Below are 21,494 nucleotides of genomic sequence, written 5' to 3'. Positions count from 1 at the left end.
CTTATCTTATTCTCTTCCAATTCCCTAACCAATCTCGTTGTATTAAGAGACAGTAACATTAATAGTTTTTCGCAAACGTGAGTGAAACAATTTGTTCGTGTGAGTGGTCATAGTGTGACGCAAAAAGTCTCAAGGTCTCAGTGTCAAGGTTCTTAAAGAGAATAAGTAGAAATAAAGTAGGATAAATCGCACGATGACGCTCACAGTAAGCCAAATCCGTGATAATCCACTTTTAATTTCTCGAAGCGAAAGTTACAAGATTCTCGTAAATTACGATTAATGTTTCTAATTATAAGTGAAAAAGATTACATGTGTTAATATAAGGTTATATCCGAAAGAAGGTACTAAATGCAAAGATTATAAGGTTGAAATCAGAAACAATTATTTATTTTTTTATGTGCTTCTAGTAATTATAAACTCCTTTTACAGAAAGAAAACAATATGCGAATAATTAACTTTATAGTTGAAATATAAAGTTGACGGAATATAGAATTTCATTAGTTGCCTATTTTTTGGCAGGAACAACACACGAAAAAAATATATATGTATATGTATAGATAATTTCAAATTTAAACGTATAAATTTTTAATCAAATGCTTAATACGATTTCAAACGAATAATATTTTATATACGTTATATTTTTTCTTTATGTATTAAATTATCGAGTCAAAAAGAATAATAAAATATTTATCACATATATTCTTATTACATATTGGCTTTGGTTTATATTCAAAGGAAAATTGAGATTAAAAGTCAAGCAAATTGGATATATATTTGTCGCAAAATCCGCAAATAGTTAGAAACGAACACAGGAGAAAGGAAAGATCGCGAATGTAATTTGATCGTAATTCTCGAGAGAAGGAACATGAGTCACTCAGATTGCCGAGTCGTTAAGCACTTCTCTCTATTGCATGAAGAGAAGAAGATAGTTGAAGTAGCGAGCAGCTTTCGAGGTTTCGTCGTCCGCTTACCAAACTCTTCGTTCTCGATCAATGTGTTTAACGAATCAGAACGTCGATACGACTCATTGAGACGCGGAATATACTTGGTCAAAAGCTTATAGAGTTCTTTGAGAGTTGTAATTATGTTTTTTAAGCAATCATCAGACATGACATTTAGTATCATTAGAAAACTTTTCATAGAAAATTATCTATATTTTTAATTTATTTATTTTAACAAAATTTTGTGCGTATATATAAAATAAAGTGTATGTTTGAGACATTGAAAAGGTATTAATACTACGAAAAGATGAAACGAGCATTTACAATTAGAGTCACCGTAATTGCTACGAAATATTTGATTGTGTGTTTATGTGTTTATTCAATAGTTACATCAACTTACAAACTGTTTATCTTTATCCACATTGATTATAAGATGAAGAATTTCATAGATTCCTTAGCATAGTGAACAAATAGCTGACAAATTATGATAAATCGTATTTGAGTTTTCAAAATAAATTCAAATGATGAACAGATCTGTTTTACAATAATTCGATATTTTATTTTGATTTTAATATCAAATTTTGGAGAAATTAAAAGTGAATCAATTAAATACTATTCATTAATTTAAAGATGATGGTTCATCAAAGTTGATATTTTTTTTTGTGAAAACTTGTTTTTTGATTTTATATATTGGTTGTCATAATTTATCTTTATGATTAATATTTAAAATTATTTAAAAAATAAAATTTTATTTTTATTAGCTTTTTTAAGGATATTTAAAAGTTTTTGCTCATAATTTTAAATAACCGAAAATGTAATAAATGCAAATATTCTATTTATTAAGATTAAAGAAAAACATAGATTAAAGATGCATTTATAATGAATCTGACATTAAAACTTTTTATATAAAAATATATATAAAATATATTTTATTATAGAACATATTTAATTTTTTAATTCAATTTAAATTTGAAAAAGAATAGTAGTCATCCGTTTTTTATTCATATAGAAAATGAACTAACATCGTTTAAATAATGTAATAAGCGCTACCAATCGTAGGTAGATATTTCTGCTTCATTCATGGTAAACTATAGTATCGTGTAACTATAGTATTCTAGCGAATGGTTGTAGCAAGCCATGGCATACAAATCTGTGACCGGCAAAGCAGTTTCCCTTAAAGATTTCTCTTGAAACATAGTTATCTAATTCAGATAAATTTGTATATTATATCAAATGTGGAAGCTGGATATATGTAATATGCATATAGCGCGTTGTACGTTTTTTAGAATTATTATTTAGCATACATTAAATTAAAAATTATATTAAATTTGCAAAGAATATTTAATATTCTTAATAACTATTGTCTAAACTCTTGTTTCTTATAAAGTTATTAATATATAGATTGCTATAAGATAAGATAATTTTAGTGCAATAATCGTAATACTAAGTAAGTGAGAATACGAAAAATTTGTAATTAATCAATTCCGATCGGAGTTTCTTCTGGTTCTTCCGTGCAAAGTGAAATACGACGACCTAATTTTACGAAGCTCTAATCGTTTGAAAAATGAAAAACATTGGGGCTGCTGTGATAAGTTTTTGATCTCTGTCAGTGACAGCATGATAGCAAATCTTTATCTCTTTTTGTATACGCATATCTTTACATCCGTGAATAATGGAAGGTTTTTCTAGCCAAAGTTCTCTCTCTTGATCCCATTGTCTTTCTAAAACAGACGATGCCTCTGACAGAAGGTTCGGATTTATTCACTTGATGACGAAGGGGATTAGAATCCATTGAGACCCTCGGGAGATACGGGCATCCCTTTAGTACAAAAAAATCATTGTACAATATTCTCAATATTAATTCCAAAATATTGATATTATAGCTTTTCTGATAAAAGCATCAAATACATCGATCGGTTTATAAATTCGTTTCTTAAATTTCTTATAAATATTTTACTAAAAATCAATTACATATTTGGTAAATCATTATCACAATTGTAATAACTATGAAAAAATTTGAATAATAAGATTTTAACGATAATGAATATCTTAGAGCACGAGAAAACATTGTTTCAATAATAAATGTTTAATTATAATTATATTTTTAAAAATTTTTATAATTTTAAAAGTTTTAAAATATCAATTATTATATATAGTATACGTATATATTTCTATATTAGAATTATTTATTGTATAGATTGAATACATTGTTATATGTACATTGCATTATTCAATTTTCTATTTGTAATCTTATCAACATATTAGAAAGATCAATTCATTCGTTTCTTTTTATCGCGATTGATATTGTATAAGATTCAAGAAGGAACTGCTTCTCATCAGAAATTTAACACGAGTCATTTCATTATATGCGTATCTACTAAGTACATGCAAAGCTCGTATTCTGTATCTTAAGTAGTATTATACAAAGATTGTAATCAACTTGTTGCGTTCATGCTTGTCGAATCGATAATTCCAATGTCAATTGTGTCCTAGAGCTCTTCTCCCATGCGTTTTTTCACCGCAAAATATCTTGCAATACAAATTTTGCAATTTATATTAATATGTGTGATTTATAATTATTATTTAATCTCTGTAGTAAAAAATTATTACATTATTATTACATTAAATTATTGCATTAATTACATTAATTGTTATATTATTACATTAAATTATTATAGCGTAATTGTTTCTGGATATATCATTTTTAAATTATAATAATATCAACTATAAACGAGAAAACTGACCGAATATATTTATTAAAAGTTAATAATAACGTATTTACGTTAATAATAACGTATTTGATAAATTAATAAGATTTGTAATTATACTCGTACGCTTCGGATCAATATTACTTTTTAATAAAATTCTTCAATATTATAAATAGCTTTATAGTAATATATGGTGTATTTGAAAGTCAAACATTTTTTTCGAACTAAGAATATGTTCTTTGTATTAGGAAAGCTTGTATGAATGACGAGATCGATGTATGAGGTCGAGCAAGATAATTGAATTTTATCGGAGAATGCAATGAAATAAATGCTTAATTTTTCATACAAAAATTCGCTTCTTGGCTGTCGATAGAAAATTAGATCTTCGTACGTGATTGTAATATTGCAATATCGATCAAGATATGAAATGGATAGCGTACGTTATTTTTAGTGAGTTTTTTCGAGTACAAATATATATCATAAATTTAAATATAATTAATATAATTAATTAAGTTGTTTAATAAATATTTTAATAATTTTTACAAAACAGTTCTATGAGTAAAAATTATTAATTAAATAAATGTAAATATTAATTAAATGAGACTGCTTCAAATGACGTACCTACTGAGATGAGACACCGGTTGTATTTCGGATAGGTGTAACAATAAGTGAGATTTCGTGTCAATCTGTAATTAATTTTAATTTCCAGATAGTGTTCTGTGAATAAATATTATTAAAATATTTATTAAACAAAAAAACCTAGATCATCCTCAACACTGCAAATAACTGCATATAAGTGCACCGAAATGAATCATATTTTAATAGTTGATATCGACTTTAAATGAGATTGGATTATTTATAATTTTACGCATCGTATATAATACAGAAAAAGCATTAAAGAATTAAAAACAATATACATACATCTATTAGGACACACATATATACGTTAATAAATAGAGAAAGAGAGAGAAAGAGATAGGAAGGGACACATAGGACTTCAAATTATAAATAGAATTCTACTTGAGTTTTATAGCGAATTATATATGCGAGTATAAAGATAATTATTTAATACGATGTAACTGATACAGTTACGCGAAAATGGAGTCAGAGTTTGCCTTCACGACCGTCATTTCGCGCCCAGTGTTTATGAAGCCGGGTCGGATCGCGATGCTCCGTGTTCTTCTCGTCGATTTCAAACGAATATTAGTGTACAAGTGCATGTCAGAAGAGAATCGAGATTTAGATAGAGATGAGCTGCAGTCTCTAGACAGATTTATCCGTGTGCGTTCGTCGTAATCGTGACGTTTCGTGACCTTCGAGGTCGTCCGATTTTGTAACCGCGTCGTTTGCTTTCGCATGTATTTTGCGAGTGAATTTCGTGCGCGAACAAAAGTCGAGTGTACTTACTGAATTGGAAAACGAACGATCGTTTTATTGGACATATCTATTAATCCGCGAAAAAGTATACGCCGATGTTTTGCATGTATATAACGCGCTATGTACAGTGATTTATCGTTCGTGCGGAGATATATAAGCGGGAAGGTACAGATCCGACATAAATTTTGTGTATCAATAATATGTATTGAAATCAGGAGTGTCATACAAAATGTTGCGCGATCGTTATTTTCGAGTTTTAATTAATATGTTTGTAATTAAACGCGAGTGTTTTGTGAATGCTTTTGAAGTGTATCGACAAAGAATCAAGAGATGAGCCAACCTGGGATGGCATCGGGCTTCGTCGGAGCAATCATGAGGTAATTTATTATTCGCGGAATTAATCTTTTTTGTCACGGTCATAATGTATTTCGTGTAATTCTATTTAGATTTAGAGTGTGAAGCTGGCATCTCACTTCGTGTAAACTTATTAATTCTTAAGAGTTCTGGCTTTTATTTTAATAATTCTAGAACTCTTAATAATAAATCTAAATTAAATAAATAGTTCTGGTCATTCCAAAAAATGGCTCGAGACAAAAAAGCTTAAGATAAATTGATAATGAGACACTAGATTCACGCTGCGTCTCACTTTTCCTTCGACGATCTTTTTAACATTCTTGTCAGTTTTAAGTTTAAGAATTCTACAATAGTTCTATGCATAAAAATTATTAGAATATTAATTAAATTGATCGCCCGAGATGTCGGACGTATAAATACCGAGGTAAGACTCATGTTTGTATTTCGATGGTTCTATCGACTTTAAATAAAATTTCGTGTTACACACTCGCATTTTGGGTGATCTAATTAATTCCAAAAAATATTTTAATAATTTTTATAGAATTCTCTTTAAAAATTAAAAGTGATTGCAAAATAACACGAAAAATCTTAAAGTCGATAGAACTATCGAAATATAATACAGCGTCTCGGTCCTCGATATACTTACACATCCGGCGTCTCAGACAATCTAATTTGTTTAATAAATATTCTAATAATTTTTACGCATTGTTTAATAAATATGCTAATAATTTTTATGCATAGAATTGTCTCTAGAAATTAAAAGTGATTGTAGAATAATACAAAGTCTCATTTAAAGTTGATAAAACTATCGAAATATGACCAGCGTCTCACTTCACCTCAGCGCCTCGAGCGATCTAACTTATTTAATTGATATTCTAATACTTTTTATGTATATATAAAACTTTTTATGGAATTATTATAGAATTTTCAAGCGTTTAAAATCTTAAAAAAATGTTAAAAAAAATTATTGGTGAACAAAGTGAGACACAACGTGAACTTGGCATCTCAATTTATCTTCTGAGTCATTTTTTGTTTAATAGAACCGTTTATTTAATCTATCAAAAACTAGAATTATTAAAAATAAATTCAGAAATTCAATAATTAATGAGTTTCTACGAAGTGAGACGCCAGTTTCACACGTACCCTCTTTTTGTTGAAAAATAATTTTTCTTGAATTTTGTATACATTTTCTGTTCTCATACAATAGAAAGATTTCTTTCAAATTCTAAAAAATTGTACGACAAAAAATTAATTCTAAAAAATTGTACGACAAAACACTAATTCCAAAAAAATTTTATTTAAATCTGAAAATGATATCTAACAATAAGCTTGACATATTTCATTTAAATAATCATATGATTTATCATGCTAAAGATTATAATATATTTGGCATTTAATGCAATTATTAATATAAAACAATTATATACTTGACATTTATTGTTAGTGCAATTATTAATCAGTCGAAAAATATTTTCAAATTTTTAGAACAAATTTAACATTGTGTTATATTATTTTTTAAAAATAATTTGTGCGATATTTTCTCTTTGAAATATTATTTATATCTTGCAATTATATCTTATATCTTGGCTTTAATGTTTTTCTATAGCTGTTTTTTTACTTTCTTTTTTCTCTCTCTCTCTCTCTCTCTTTCTCTCTCTCTCTCTCATCTACGTTAACTTATTTTAAACATTCTTTAAAAAAACATATCTATAAAAAAGACCGACTTCCACGCAACATTGATTCACTGACGGATATATTTTCGAGGGACTAATAAATTCTCATTAGTTCTGCGAAAAAACAGATCGTTTCTGTTGAATAGTATTGTTAAAGATTTATTATTAAAACATGTGGATATATCGTTATTAAGAAAGATACATATATAAGTATACACAAGAAATATAAGGATGAAATAGATATTTAAATAAAAATATTTATATTTTAAATTTATATTATAAATTATAAATTTATATTATAAAAATATTTAAATTTCTAAAATATTTTGTTTGATATACAAATATCGTAACAATGACGCATAATATTAATGAAGCTCAAGAAATTGATGCTAGCAATATGCAGTATGAAAGGATTAAATTCTTACTAGTCCGAGAAATTTAAATTTGTGATTAAATTCTGTTTGTAAACTCAATTAGATTATGCGAAATGGTTTGAATGCGTGAGCGTACAATTAGTTTAAAATCAATTACGTGATAATTGCAGTGATGGTCGCAGCTTTCTGGTTAGGTATCGGTGTAATTAAGGTGCTGTTGTAAATAAAAACGAGCTATAAAAAATGTGTCTTACTCCACGTATTTCTTCTCTAATATTCTTGTTAAATTATGTTTTAAATATTGTTATAAAATATTTATCGTTAGGAAAATAGTGTTAAAAATGATTGAATTTCTTGTTGAAGCGTATATTAGAAATATACAATACAATAATATGAAATATGAAAAAATTAATATTTTGTTTAATAATAGCAAATCACAAATAAGAGAATTAACAATAATAACGTTAATAAAGCAAAAGCAATTTTTTCTTTTGCAGTGCTTAAATATGACAAATATTGTCTGATGTTGACATTTATGACTGACGAATTCATCCGGGAACAATATTTTTTAGCGAGCAACGTGCAAGTCGTTAAATTCATTGCAAACCGAAAAATTTACGGATGCGGTCTCCGCATGCAGTACACGTCTGGTACGCATTTTCAGTAACAAGAATATGTGCGACAGACAAATAGACTGACGGACGTATTTAAAGAAAGAAACAAACAAGAGAGAAAGAGAACGACAAGAAGTACGAAAATAAAGGTCGACGCCTTTTTTACGAGACTCGTCGCGAGTCGCAATGGACAATTTCGGGTGACATCCTACGCGGAAAAAGTAAAGCGTTTCTCGATTACAATTGCGGTAACGACGCCCACCGTCGAAAAAAACCATCTCCGGAGATAACCGAATCCTCTTAGATGTCGGAGCGGTCTTGCGTTTTCGTATCGAGGATCATATCTCGATTATATTTCGTGCGGTTAATCCATTCGACAGAATGATACTCGTAGTAATTTAGATTACTGTGTTGATTTTGAGCAAATATAGAATTTTTATCGTCATATTTTTGTGTTGTAATAAATCATAAATAATAATAATATTTAAATAAATTATTGATTTATAAATATTTATCGGTTGACGAAATAGTATAATTGGTAAAAATGTTATAAATGAAACTTTTCTCGAGATATTTTCAATGTAATTTTTAATGTGCAAAGTGACAGAGCGGAATTTTGCTTTTCTTTTCCCCTTCCCCCCTTTTTGTTTCTCTTGAGAGAAGCAGACAGAGAGGCGTCTGTGCGACAATAGGCATTTCAGATTGACTTTATCTTGATGAACTTACGTCGGTTTTGCGCGTTGAAAGCATTCGCCGCGGAAGGGGAAGAGGGGGAGAGGGAGGAAAAAAACTTTTTAGTCCGGCAATTTTTATCGTACCTCTCTCATCTATGTTGTTTTATAGTCTGATACAACGGCGGTTCTACTTTGAGATACTTCATTTATGTTCAATATTAACGTGTACGCGCGCCGATTCCGCGCTCCTACGCCGGCACATAACGCATATTTTACATCCCTTATCGAAAGTGCTGGCTAGGTCAGACACCAGACGCCGCGAGAAAATGCGAGCAGCTTTGGATTTTAATCCGATGGAATTTTAATCTCTGGATTTTTTCCGAGCGAATCTAGGGATAAACCCAGAGACGTAACTAGTTTAGATTTAGATCAGTGGAAAATTATTTGTGCTTTCTCAGCATACAAGCAGTACAATTTTTGAGGGAAGTGTCATATGTTGAGTATATTTATCTTTGTTTTTTTATTACATAATATATAACGAGTACATCAATACTGCTGATTAAAATTAACATAAAAGATTTAGACTGAGGGAGTAATTGTAAAACATTTTTATAAAAGTGTTGAAATAATTCTCAAAAATAATTAATATTTTTTCACGTTTATTCGTTGATATTCAATGATGATTCGTACTCCCTCAGTATATATATAAATTAGTTTTTTAAACAAAGGTAAAATTAAAAAGTAAAAATATTATTTATGTGAAAGTTTGATTTTTGTATATTTTTAATTATTACATTTAAATTTGTACATTTAAATTTCAATTTTATATATATAATCTTTTGAATAAACTAGTTTAATTTAAAGTATGCTGTTTCTTCAAAATAAATAAAAATGTCTCTTGGAGTTTTTTAGAACTAGATCATGCTTTAGATTTACAACTTGCATGTCACGAAACTCTCATAAGTCTTCAAAAAAATTTTTTATATTAGATATATGTATCATATTTGCATTAGTATTCATTTACATATCATTGTTTTATATTCTACTTCTATCTCTTATATATATATATATATATATATATATATATTTAGAAACGATCATACAATTCATATTTTTTGTGTATTGAAGGGTCAGCTTTTTCACTGTCTTTTAAAACTTTGATCTTCTCTTAATGTAATTTTAAAATATAATTTTTTTATATAAAATAATTATGGTATAAATTAAGTTAAAAGAATATAAATTATACAAGAATTTTAAAAATCTAAAAAATACTTTTAAATTAAATAAAAAATTGCTAATTTAGCAATATATTAATAATAAATATTTAAAACAATATGAAAAAATAAATTGTTAAAGGAAGGCTTCTGATTAATTTTCATAAAAAATAAAAGAAGAAGTAGTAATTTAATGCACACTATCATAAAATATTTACGTAAATGCAGTACAAAGTAAGCAATGATTATAAACGAGAAGACATGTTAATGAATCCTATAGTAGGTTGGCGAAAGGTGCGATTTTTGACGATGATGAGACTTTATTGCTCTAGGCCAGTATTTTCGAGAGATGTTCAAAACAGGCATTTAAGTACGCCAACAAAAAATTGATCTGTCGTTCTCTTGACGCATTTGCAAATTTTTTGCTCTCATCTGAATTCAATCTTATCATATGTGCTAATTCGTTACCTGTCTGACATTCTCTCTTAGAGCCATAATGAAAAGAACTCATAATGTTATTAATGTTTATTCGTCCTTGATTCTGTGTTATTTTTGCATAATCTATAACTGAAGATAAATGTATACGGTTATTCAAAATTTTTTATACAATCGAGACATTCGATAAAAATATATTCTACTAATATAAAAATAATTTCCTACATTTTTTCGCAATTTATATTTTTCTTTTTACACAACATTTTACATTCGACTTCTTTATTTTTATTCTTTGTTATTCTTAAGTACAACTAAAAAAAAAATTCGAAAAATAATTAAATAGTATAATTAAAATAGAAGTATCGTTAGATTATATTTAAAGAGGGAACATTAAATTGCGCCAAGACCTGGCAAAATACGCATGTCACGTGCGTGTGTCTATATGCAAAGAGCACTTTCTCGTGACTTATTCTGAAACGCGAACAGGATCAACGCTCTGATATGAATCTGCTTCGATGACGTCAGTTTATCTATCATTCATTTTGAATTGTACAGAAAAATTGAGAACCAATTTCTCCTCTGTGTGTGTGTGTGTGTGAATTGATTCGTCTTAATATCTATTTCTCTAACTCGTATTATAAAAGACTATCTTAAATTCACGAGGCAGTGCGGATAAAAAAACATGGGCAAACTTGTCCTTTTTAATTCTTCTACAACATGTTTGGAGATTATATCAAAATTAGAAACAGACATATATCTCTTATTTGAAAATAACTAAGGCAGTCTGTTAAATATTTTCTTCATATCTTTAATCTTTTTAATTATTTGACGCATTTCAATACACCAATTCACGTAACTACAATATGTTCGTCAGTTATTTAGCAAGAGAGAGTTCCTTTGACGCGATTATAAAGCGGCAAGTTAGTAATACCAATTTTTTGTAAGCACATATCCGCCACAATTTCGCCCTTAATGTCGCAATACGAGAGCTTCTGTCTCGTGAGATATCTGGGCCAACGTAAACTCGAAGGAGAGACCATGTGTGCCCGTCACCCCGATGCGCGAAATTACCTTATAAGGAAGTATTATTACAGAACAGCCGTTGATACAAATGCCGCCAGAATCCGTTCTAAATGGATTCGTAAATTATTTCGTCTAAAAATGAAAAGATATATCGATACATTCATCATTGGTCGAGATTAAGATCTATTCGTGATGACTTTCCAAACTGCTCATTGATATAATGAAACAAAGCATCCTTCTAATTCTTATATAGAAGGGAAACTTATCCATTATTTATTTTAAGAAAATATTGGAAGATAATGTTAGAAGTTATTTTTCATTTCAAGCATATATTATTGAATTCTTCTTTTAATTAAAACATTTTTAGTATATTACAAAGTAAAATATAGTTTAAGTTTCTCCTGTTATTTATAACATTTTATATTCTGTGTGTGATGTTTTAACACTTTACGATACATGATGGACTCATACGCGAAACATATTATCTTACATGCGAATAGAGATTTAACTGTACGATGACGTTCCAGTTTTATCCCTTTCAGATAAATAGTATTAAATGCGACAAAAACGCCGATTATTATATGCATCTGTAAAAGCAATTTTCTGTTTTTGGCCGTATGCCAGTGAAGCGACTTTTGCACGCATGCGATTTCTACAGAGAAATATCACAAAGTGTCCAAAGTTAAACCAGTGATGTTAAAAATGCACCGCGATTTTACTACCGCTCCAGATAGTAGTCGTAATGCCAGTTGACACGTTCTCATTTCGCGACCAATTTTGGTAATCGAGACTTTTTCTTTTCTGGTCTAAATTAGAATTATCGTCATAATGTTTTGCTCTAAAACGATTTTGGCCAATAGATCTTATATTATATTTTAAAATTTTGTATTAGTGAATGATTGTGCTTTTTCATCGCTCTTATCGTTGTTATTTCCGGCTTCCATGTTATTTATGAAAGATCTTAAGTAGCTTTGTATGAGAGAGATTTAAATCGGAGAAACTCTTGATTCAATTAATGTTTTCGTTTTAAAGTACTTGATTTGTTATGTAAACACGCAGCTAATAAAAATTCATCGACCGTCGATCAATACCATCTACGTATTAACGAAAGTAAAAGTGTTTACATTCTACTCATTCTACGCTGTTTGTCTGTCAAAACGCAATAAGATTTAAATTTTTTGTCTTCATTATGTACAATCTACAAATATATTAATAATTAGTTATTAATTATTATGAAATTTAATTGTGATTTCTAAAAATGACTTTATAAATAAGGACAAAGATTATATCACAACTTACAATCCAAATATTAAAGATAAAAATATCAATGAATAATATCAATTCTTAATTTTATTCTTATGCAAATCTTATGCTAAATATAAAATAACGTTTAAAAAATTTATAAAATTCGAAATGTTTATATATTGATAAATTTACAAAGTTTATATATAACTTTACAAAATTTATTTTACATCTTTGATTTTTAAAGATTGAAATATTTAATCAAAAATAGTAAAAAAAGAAAGTAAAAGATAAAACAAATTATGAAAATGTGAGTGCCCAATGAAATTTGGACGGGAACGATTGATTATTATCTGTAGTTTAGCAGTGACCGGTAACGAATAGTTCTGATTCTTTCTTGCTCTCTAAACTAACCTGTTTGTAGATGCACGTGGGAGCCAAATTTGACTGTCACTTGCTGAAGAAAAATGCCAACGGCACCGTGAGTGCCATGTGATAGAATTTGTACTAACAAACCCACGAGGAGAACCACCCAGCCCCAGCCACCCTCCGGATAATAGTGTTGCTTTAGCGTTAGTAATTGTCTCAGGTCCGCGACTAATTGGCGCGACGTAGCACGTGTTCGTTCCGGTGCCACTGGTGTGTGATCGCTGCAAGCGATCCCGCTGTCATGGAATGACAGTTTTGGCAACGATCGACTGCGATGAAGTAGTGCGGTGGCGATCGGCGCCGGCGGTCTCGTCGAATCATTTCTTCGGTTGACGATCTTGGTCGCGTCTTGGTTCACCGTCTCATAGACGTCGACGGTTGCAGCATCATCGCGATTCAAATAACCTGAATATTTTTGCATATGAGATTGTCGATGGTAAGAGAAGTGCGCCTCCCCGTCGTTTTCGCATTTTCTTGCGTCACCCTCCGTACAGGGAACGACGATATTCGTTTCTCGTTCCCTCGATTCTCGCCGATTCCCGATAACGTTCCTCGCGGACGCGGTTCGCCGTGTTCTTCTTGGCGATCGCGCGCGATTGTGTTTGCCGGAGATGTGAACGATCTTACGAGTCGCTTCATCTCGAGAAGCTTGTTGGAGCGCGTCTGTGTTTGGCATGGATACAATGACATCGTCCCCGTGAGAATACCCGCAACTTTGCTGCGAACTGATTTCCATCTTCTCTTTGTTACAGTCATCTTTACGGCTCTCGATATTTCTGATTCGCTCGAGTTTGTTCGAGCCGATTGTTTTACCAGCACCCGGGAAGCGATATGCTGATTCGCATGGATTGTTTATCGGTGCAATTGCAACTTTTATTTCATGAACAGCGCGATTTTTCTTCAAATCGCAATATTCATTGTCGAGGATAGTTTTGTTCGCTCTATTATAAATTTTAAATATTTTTTGATTCTCCTCAATTTTGTCAGTTGGCCGGAATAAGCAGGAAACTCCAATCTTACAGTTTAGATTTTTAAACTTCTGGTTTTCTTTTTTACATATAATTATTTTACGATCGCTGATAATATTGCTGCGAATATCGCTATCCATCTTATCATGACTCGTATCGTCATTAATATCTGATTTATTGGCAATTTGAATTTCATTTTCAAGAAATGATTCTTTTTGTTTTGACCATTCTTCACCATCTCGTATGCAATGGTTCTTGGTGGTATCATTATATGAATACTTCGATACGTGATTAGGATTGCGGAATTTTGATCCGCTAATAGGCTCTTCGACATAATCGACGCAGTCATTATTATAGTCGGCCACGATAATGCGAGTTTCACTCGAAGATCTCAACGGTTCTGCAGCTGTTGCAGGCGTCACTTGGTATTCGTCAACTTCGAAATTTACACGAGAGGCTGCCATTATCCAAATTTCTCTTTCTCTGATTTCAAAGTGGCACACGGCTTCTGGTTTTCGTCGTTTTCGTTCTCTTCAGTGACGTCGCCATCTTTGTCGTCGTCGTCGCTCCTCTTCCTCGGTTTCTTCCATCTCCTTCTTGATCAGAAATTCGAAACTCGAAAAGCGTTTATCTCGAGATTTGAATTTTGCAATCGAAACGGAAAATAGAAGATTCTTGGTGCATTATTTCTGTCACACAAAAAGTAATTTGAATTTTTTATGAGGATTTTAATATTATTATGGTTCAACATAAATATAATTAATTTACGATCCATTTTTTTATATAAAAAAGAAAATATAAAAATACATTAATCTCTTTACATATTATATTAAATATTTATATAGCATTTTTATAGGAATTGTTGTCAAATATAATTTGGAATCTGTTAACTTTTTTTATATCAGATTTATCAAACTATATGTATGTAAACGAGTATCAATAAAATTTTAAAATAAAAATTGAACTGGTTTTTTGTTTGCACGTAAATAATCTAAATTCAAATTAACGCCACCGTCGTGTGGGTTCTAATTTATTACAGCTACAAAGCCTTCGTAAATAGAATCATAATTCTCACGTCCCGCGGTGATTATCATTTAATTGAAAAATCTCGTAAAACTTCGGAGAAGAGTTTCCGAAGATAGAATAAAACTTTCTTGAAAAGGATGCGTCAAGATCGTCATAACCGCGATTATGTCAGTCGAAACTTCCGGAAAGTTTCATTTCGCAGTAGCCTGGATCTCGTAGGCGGAAAATAGCCGTGGAGTAGTCCCCTGGTAACGGTCGCGATTAAATCGAGCCAAATGAAAGTCCTCTGCCTCGGAGGATACGCCGGTTGTGAACAACGGGATATTATTGTAGATCGCACGGGGAACCAACCGTCGCGTCGACCGGGCGCGACACGCTCAGCGCGCGAACTGAGCGCTCATCTCGGATCTCGGCGCGCGAGTGCCGAGTGTCTCTCTGCGGCTGCGGCTACGGCCACGGCGTCTCTCCGCTTCAAGAGCGGAGTCGTCGCGGATTGTCAGGTTGTACCGGACGCGATCGTCGAATCGTTCTTTCTTTCTCCTTCTTGTCTCTGTTCTCCTTCCCTCTTGCGTGTTTCTCTCATCTTGGATCTGTTCTACGCTACTCTACTTTCCCTCCCACCGCAGTGACGCCGTGCGTCATTCATCAGTAGCCGTAGATACGTTCTGTCAATGGCTGTTTCTAGTTCTCGTCGGCGATTCTTCTCCTCGCGGCTCCACTTGGTGGCAGATCGGTATTTTTCCTACCTTTTTCCGTTTCCTCTGCGCCAGTTCGTTGACTTGACTATCGTTCATCAGGAGTTACTTTCTCTGTTTACTTTTTATGTTGATCAATGTGGCTATTACGCGCCAGACTTGTCGGAATGATCTTGAGTATTTATCTTAGACCGTAATAAATTGTACTATCTCTGTACCTATCTATGCGTATCTCTATGAAAATGATTAGTATTACGACGGAAGTAATCCGTCGAAATGTGTTCTTTCGTTTCATTTCTTTGAAGATTACTCTCGAATCTATGATTGTGTGAAGCTCTTCATCAGTACACTTCTTATGATATGGATTATCGCGGGCAATAAAATTGTGAGCGTAACTTTGTTCCTTAGTCTTTCTTATATTATAAATCTTGCATAAATGCATCTGTGATAAAAATATTGCTAAATAAAATTGATTTTATTTATTGTTTTAACAACAATTTTATTTGAATTGCGCTACGTTGATGTTAACTGCAGTATTACATATTTGTTTTATTTTATTAATTCTAATTTTGACTTTATTGCATTTAATTTATTGCATTATAATTATTATAGAGTTGTGTACATTTATGAGGAGATTTTAACATCGTATTTGCATAGAAATTTGTTACTACGATACACATTATATCTTTTCTCATGAATTTAAACACAAAATATACGATTCGAAATAAAATTTCGATCTCATGAAACTTTAATTTAAAAACTTTGAAATTTCCTTCAATCGCTAAATGATAAATGGACAACTACTTTCGGCACTCTATAATTTATTAAGTGGAACAAATCGTGCAAAAGAGCTACTTTGTCTTTTCTCGTTGAAGGTCGATGTCGGACTGATTTCATGTCCATTGCCTTCGAATAGACAATTAGTCAGCCAAATTACATTCGTTCCGTATAAACTGTGCGTGCGAAAGGCAAAGCTTTAGCACAATGTATTACGCAACCATATTGCGTGCATGATTTAGTACTTTCTCCGATAGACTCGTGTTAAAATAATGTTGGCACAAAAGATTCCTTTGGAACGGGGATAAATAAACTTTTCGCAAGTATCTCGCAATCGGTTTTAATCCTCGCCGACTTCGGTTCATCTTCAGTTTAATATAATCAGTCTTTCTTGTACATCAACGTTTTTACGATAGGCCGAGTCATTTTATTACGCGAGAAATAAAAATCTAAATTGCTGCGATAATCTAAACTTTTCTATTCTCGCACCAAAAGGTCCTTTCGCGAACGGTTCCTTTGACGATCCCTCCTCTGTAAATCTCTGTTCGTTTCATTCCTCTCCTTTTTCTGGTCATTATTCTCTCGTTACCCGGAATATATGAATTGAGAAGCGCGCAGCTGTTATTATAGTTATATATCTATGGATTAAGCGAATATTTTATCAGATCGAAATCGATAAATCCACTGGATTCTGAAATCTTTAATCTTCGAAGAAAAGGTATAATTTAACAGCATTTTTCGTCGTGTTATTTATTTTGTTTAATTGCGGAAACATTTTATATATTCGTGCAATTTTTATCTTTGTATTCGTAATAAAACATATACGAAACATAGTATGTGCAATGTATAAAACATTTTTCTTATTTAAAAAAAATATGTAAAATTATAATTAAAAATGGAAGTATCATATAAGAATTAAACAATTCTAAATAAAATAATCTTTTATGCTTATTAGAAAATTAGAAATGTATGAGTCGTCAAAATCACATTGTTAAACAAGATCTACGATAAACCTATCCCAGTCATGAAAATGATTCGCAAGGGGTTAAGGATTACTTCGCCAAAGGCTTTGGTCTGCTTTAACTAAATGCTTGTGTCATGCTAGCATCATATTGTTCGCATGTCATTCCGTTAAGACTTCGTCAACACTCTTTCCGCGTGTCATGTTTCACTCGTTATTACATATCGATTCGATATAGCATCTTATGGCAAGATGCGAACAGTACAATACTACTGACAGGAGAACAGTGTCCTCCAGTGATGGACGGACAAAGAAACTGTCGAGCAGCTAAGTATTACTCGGTCAAAACGTCATGTCTGAGGGGAAGTTTAAGAGATAATACTTATAAAGTATATTCAGTCACCATAGAATAAATGTAGACTTTCATTTTCAGTAATACAATCATTTTTTCCGACTTTTATATTATCATTATTATATCAGTATTATTAATATTATTTAATGTGCACAATTCAATAGAAGTATATATTTTGTACTAGACAAGGAAATGAACAGATTGTGTGCTGATATTTTAGATTGTATTTAAAATCACAAAATATGTATTTTAGTAAAATAGATATAACTTTTGACAGTATGGTTCTCTTTCTCTATTGTAAGATACAAAATTTATTAATTATAATAATAAAATATAATATTATGTATTATTTAAAAGACCCTAAACAAAACAAGTTTTTTAATTAACAAAATTATAAATTTGTATACATTATATAAAATATTACATTAATATATTATCTTATATGTTGCACCGTTTGGATATAATACATAAAAAAAAAAGATGAATAGTTATAAAAATACGATTATACATTATTGAAATGAAAAGTTGAATAAGACTGATCTGTCTACAAATTGCCCTATCCATGACATTTCTTGATAAGTTTTACGTCGTCAGATGTTCCTTTTCAAATTACTTTACACCTACGCATTACTAGATTTTCGTTGACATTTATGAAGTTATAATCCCTATTTAATCTTCGAAGTTCCGCGTATTTTTTTGTCTAATGTTAGTTTTGACACGATATCACATAGAACATTTCACATTTCTTGCGTATGTAAATGTCTTTTGCATGCATTGTTAATTTGAGAAGAGTTATAAAGTTGCGGAGTTTTATTTTAATCACTATTATCATATGTTGTAAAGCACATTGCATTTTTTAAATTTATTTATGTATTTGGACGCTGATATTTTTTTACATTGAATGCAATAGGTCTGGAATGCAACAATATATATTTTTAGTTTAAAAATTTTTAAAGTAGTAAAAATATTAAAATCTATGTTATTTTGTAAACTTTTTATTTTTATATTTATGAATTATAATTTTTTTTATCAATTACATACATTAATTTAATTCATAAATTTTGTAACGTATAGAAAATATATATATATAAGCGAATCAGATTTATTTCAATGTTTATTGGCTTCTTCTACATTTTCGTGAATATAATGGTTTAAGTTCAAATACATAAATCGCAAAAAAATTTTATACCAGATTTATATCAGATATCAGATTTTTTTATCAGATGATATCAGTTCAATATCAAAACTTTTTTTCGAATTAATTGTACCGAGTTCCACCGAAATATTATAATTTTGAATTTACCACAGAAGTAAACAAGTAATCAATTTCACAAATAACAAGTAATATAAATCGATGAAATTATAAATTCTTCACATGGGTGTTTCATTTCTCTGTCATTTGATTTCTTTTTTATCCTTTATTGCTTCTTTATGATATTCACAAATTTGCAAAAACATGTTATATTAATTGCGATTGTACATGCACTTGCATATACATCAGATGATTATTGCGCGACATTTTATGTATTTCGACGTTAACCGCAGGTGTTATTTTATATTATATACAGGGGAACGCGAAAAATCATTGATTATATCAATGTACAAGCATTAAATTTAAAATTAAATTAAATTTTGTTGCCTGATTGATAAATATTAAAATACAAAATCTTTAATAGTACTTATCAATTAAACGAAGTGCTCGAATCAATTTGTTTTATATTTGTATTATTTTTTAACTGATTAATAATTGAGAAATTTGAAAATAACGGGTCAACCTTAATACTACGCAATATTATGTAATAGTACGTGATTTAATTGAGACGCAATAATTATGAAAATAAATTGCATGTAAGAAAGTAGGTTCTTGTTTACATATTTCATGATATGTCAATGTGATGTAATGAAGCGCGTCACTACAATAAAGGTCTCGAGAAAGAAGGAAAAAGACAAGGATCGGTGAACCAGGCGTTAAGAAAGATGTATTCTATATCCATTAAAAAGATGTTCCTTGACACTATTTTTGCTTTGAAATGGAGTGCACCTAAAATTTATATATAGCAGTCTTAATGATGAAACGATAATGATTTTATCCAATTTTATCGTAAAATCAGTTTTTTCCTTTTACGCGTTGCTTATACGCATCTAACCTGATAATTTTTTATTGTTAGAATTAATCGTTTGGCATCTTTTATTCGAGATCGCTTTTGAGTAATACCAGTTAGAATTTTACGATGTACAGCACGCTATTGTTTACATGTATTTTTGTTTTCATTTGCGCAGTGAGAGTTGTAACGTAACCTACGTTTTGGTAACAAAAAATTTTATAAATTATTGTATTATCTCTCGAAAAATGATTAACAAGGACCAAACGATTTTTCTATGAATAATTAAAGATTTTTCAGCAATACAAGTAATTAATTTTTGCAATTGTTATGTTTCCATCCATTTAAAATGTATAAATGATCGATTGTTGTATTCTGATAATTATTTAATATACGCGTGATTAATTAATTATCCGTGTCTTTGCGAGTGAATTTTTGTATTAGAGCATAAAATGAAGTAGAAGTAATAAATTCGAGATTAAGCGAGCAATAAATTGGCATTATATTAGTACTTAATTATATCATATATAATTAAATGTCATACATTCAAGTTATATCTCGAGTCAAGAAACAGATTAACAAAGATCTGGATCGAAAAAAAAAATAGAAATCTTATTGTCAGAAATTAAAGAAAATCGTTAGATATATCTGAGAAAATTCTTTTTCTTTCTCGGTAAACCAAGAGCTGAAAGCTGCTCTTGGTAAGCCTCCTAGATTATTAGAGGACAACGAACATGGGTTTGTCGCGAATTCTTGCATTGAAGTCATTTCGTTGCTTTTTGTCTGAACGACTCCCGGCGCGGTCGTCGCGAGGAACATCGAGATAATTGAATTGAACATTTCTATTCTTTATTTTTGCAGTCTCGGATATCCAGCTAAATGGTATAAATTTGTTTGACTATTAATTGATATATACTGTTTTAATTAATAATTTATAATAAATGTATATTTTTTTATAAATTATATATAATTATTATTATTTTAAAAGTTGACATTTTATACATTCAAAACTGTTATACTTTCAAAATATTGGATTATATGAAAATGTTAAACTCAAATTCATTTCGTAAAGCATTCGTGACAAATAAGGAAATTGTAAATGTATGTACAGTATACAAGTATTATTGTAAACTAAAATAAAATAACAAGCTAAGGGATAATATGCAAATAAGAGCCAAGCTCTGTAATTAATCTCTTAAAATTTACAGTTAAAATAGGCGCATGAAGTTCTAATTCATAATTAAAAGTGCGTATGTTTCGGCTAAATTTTGGCCCTCTTCAGCACAAACATAAATAAAATTATACATTACTAATCATACAAACTTCAAGTTTATTATTGTTGATGGACATGGAATACATAACTGTGGTATCGTGTTGTTGAAATTAGACCATTACTCTCCTCCCTAGTTGGTAGGCCAGGGAGTGTGACTCAGTGAATCTATTATGAAATAGTATAAATAATTCTGTTACAAAAAGTACTTCAATACCTTTGATCCATTTCTTCACATTCTCACAGAATTCACAATGGTTCAAAACTTATCATGTTTCTACTAAG

At 30.3% G+C, this 21,494-nt stretch overlaps 1 protein-coding gene across 2 annotated transcripts in view; it reads right to left on the bottom strand.

Moving 5' to 3' along the window:
* The window catches only part of LOC140663852 (uncharacterized), a 58,688-nt gene that overhangs the window by 16,956 nt on the left and 20,238 nt on the right, over positions 1 to 21,494 (bottom strand). The window contains exons 1-2 of one of the 2 annotated variants that reach the window (XM_072888365.1): positions 15,102 to 15,543; positions 13,044 to 14,715 (exon numbers count right to left, since the gene is read on the bottom strand). The exons of the other annotated variant lie outside the window; for it this stretch is intronic. Of the exons in view, the coding sequence (XP_072744466.1) occupies positions 13,044 to 14,490 (1,447 nt within the window). The 5' untranslated portion in view covers positions 14,491 to 14,715; positions 15,102 to 15,543. Of the gene's footprint in view, positions 1 to 13,043; positions 14,716 to 15,101; positions 15,544 to 21,494 lie in introns of those variants that run through there. 2 annotated transcript variants of the gene reach the window in all.

This window comes from Anoplolepis gracilipes, chromosome 3 (genome assembly GCF_047496725.1).
Source record: "Anoplolepis gracilipes chromosome 3, ASM4749672v1, whole genome shotgun sequence".
Lineage (NCBI taxonomy): Eukaryota > Metazoa > Arthropoda > Insecta > Hymenoptera > Formicidae > Anoplolepis > Anoplolepis gracilipes.
This window is presented reverse-complemented; position numbering and strand designations above follow the sequence as displayed.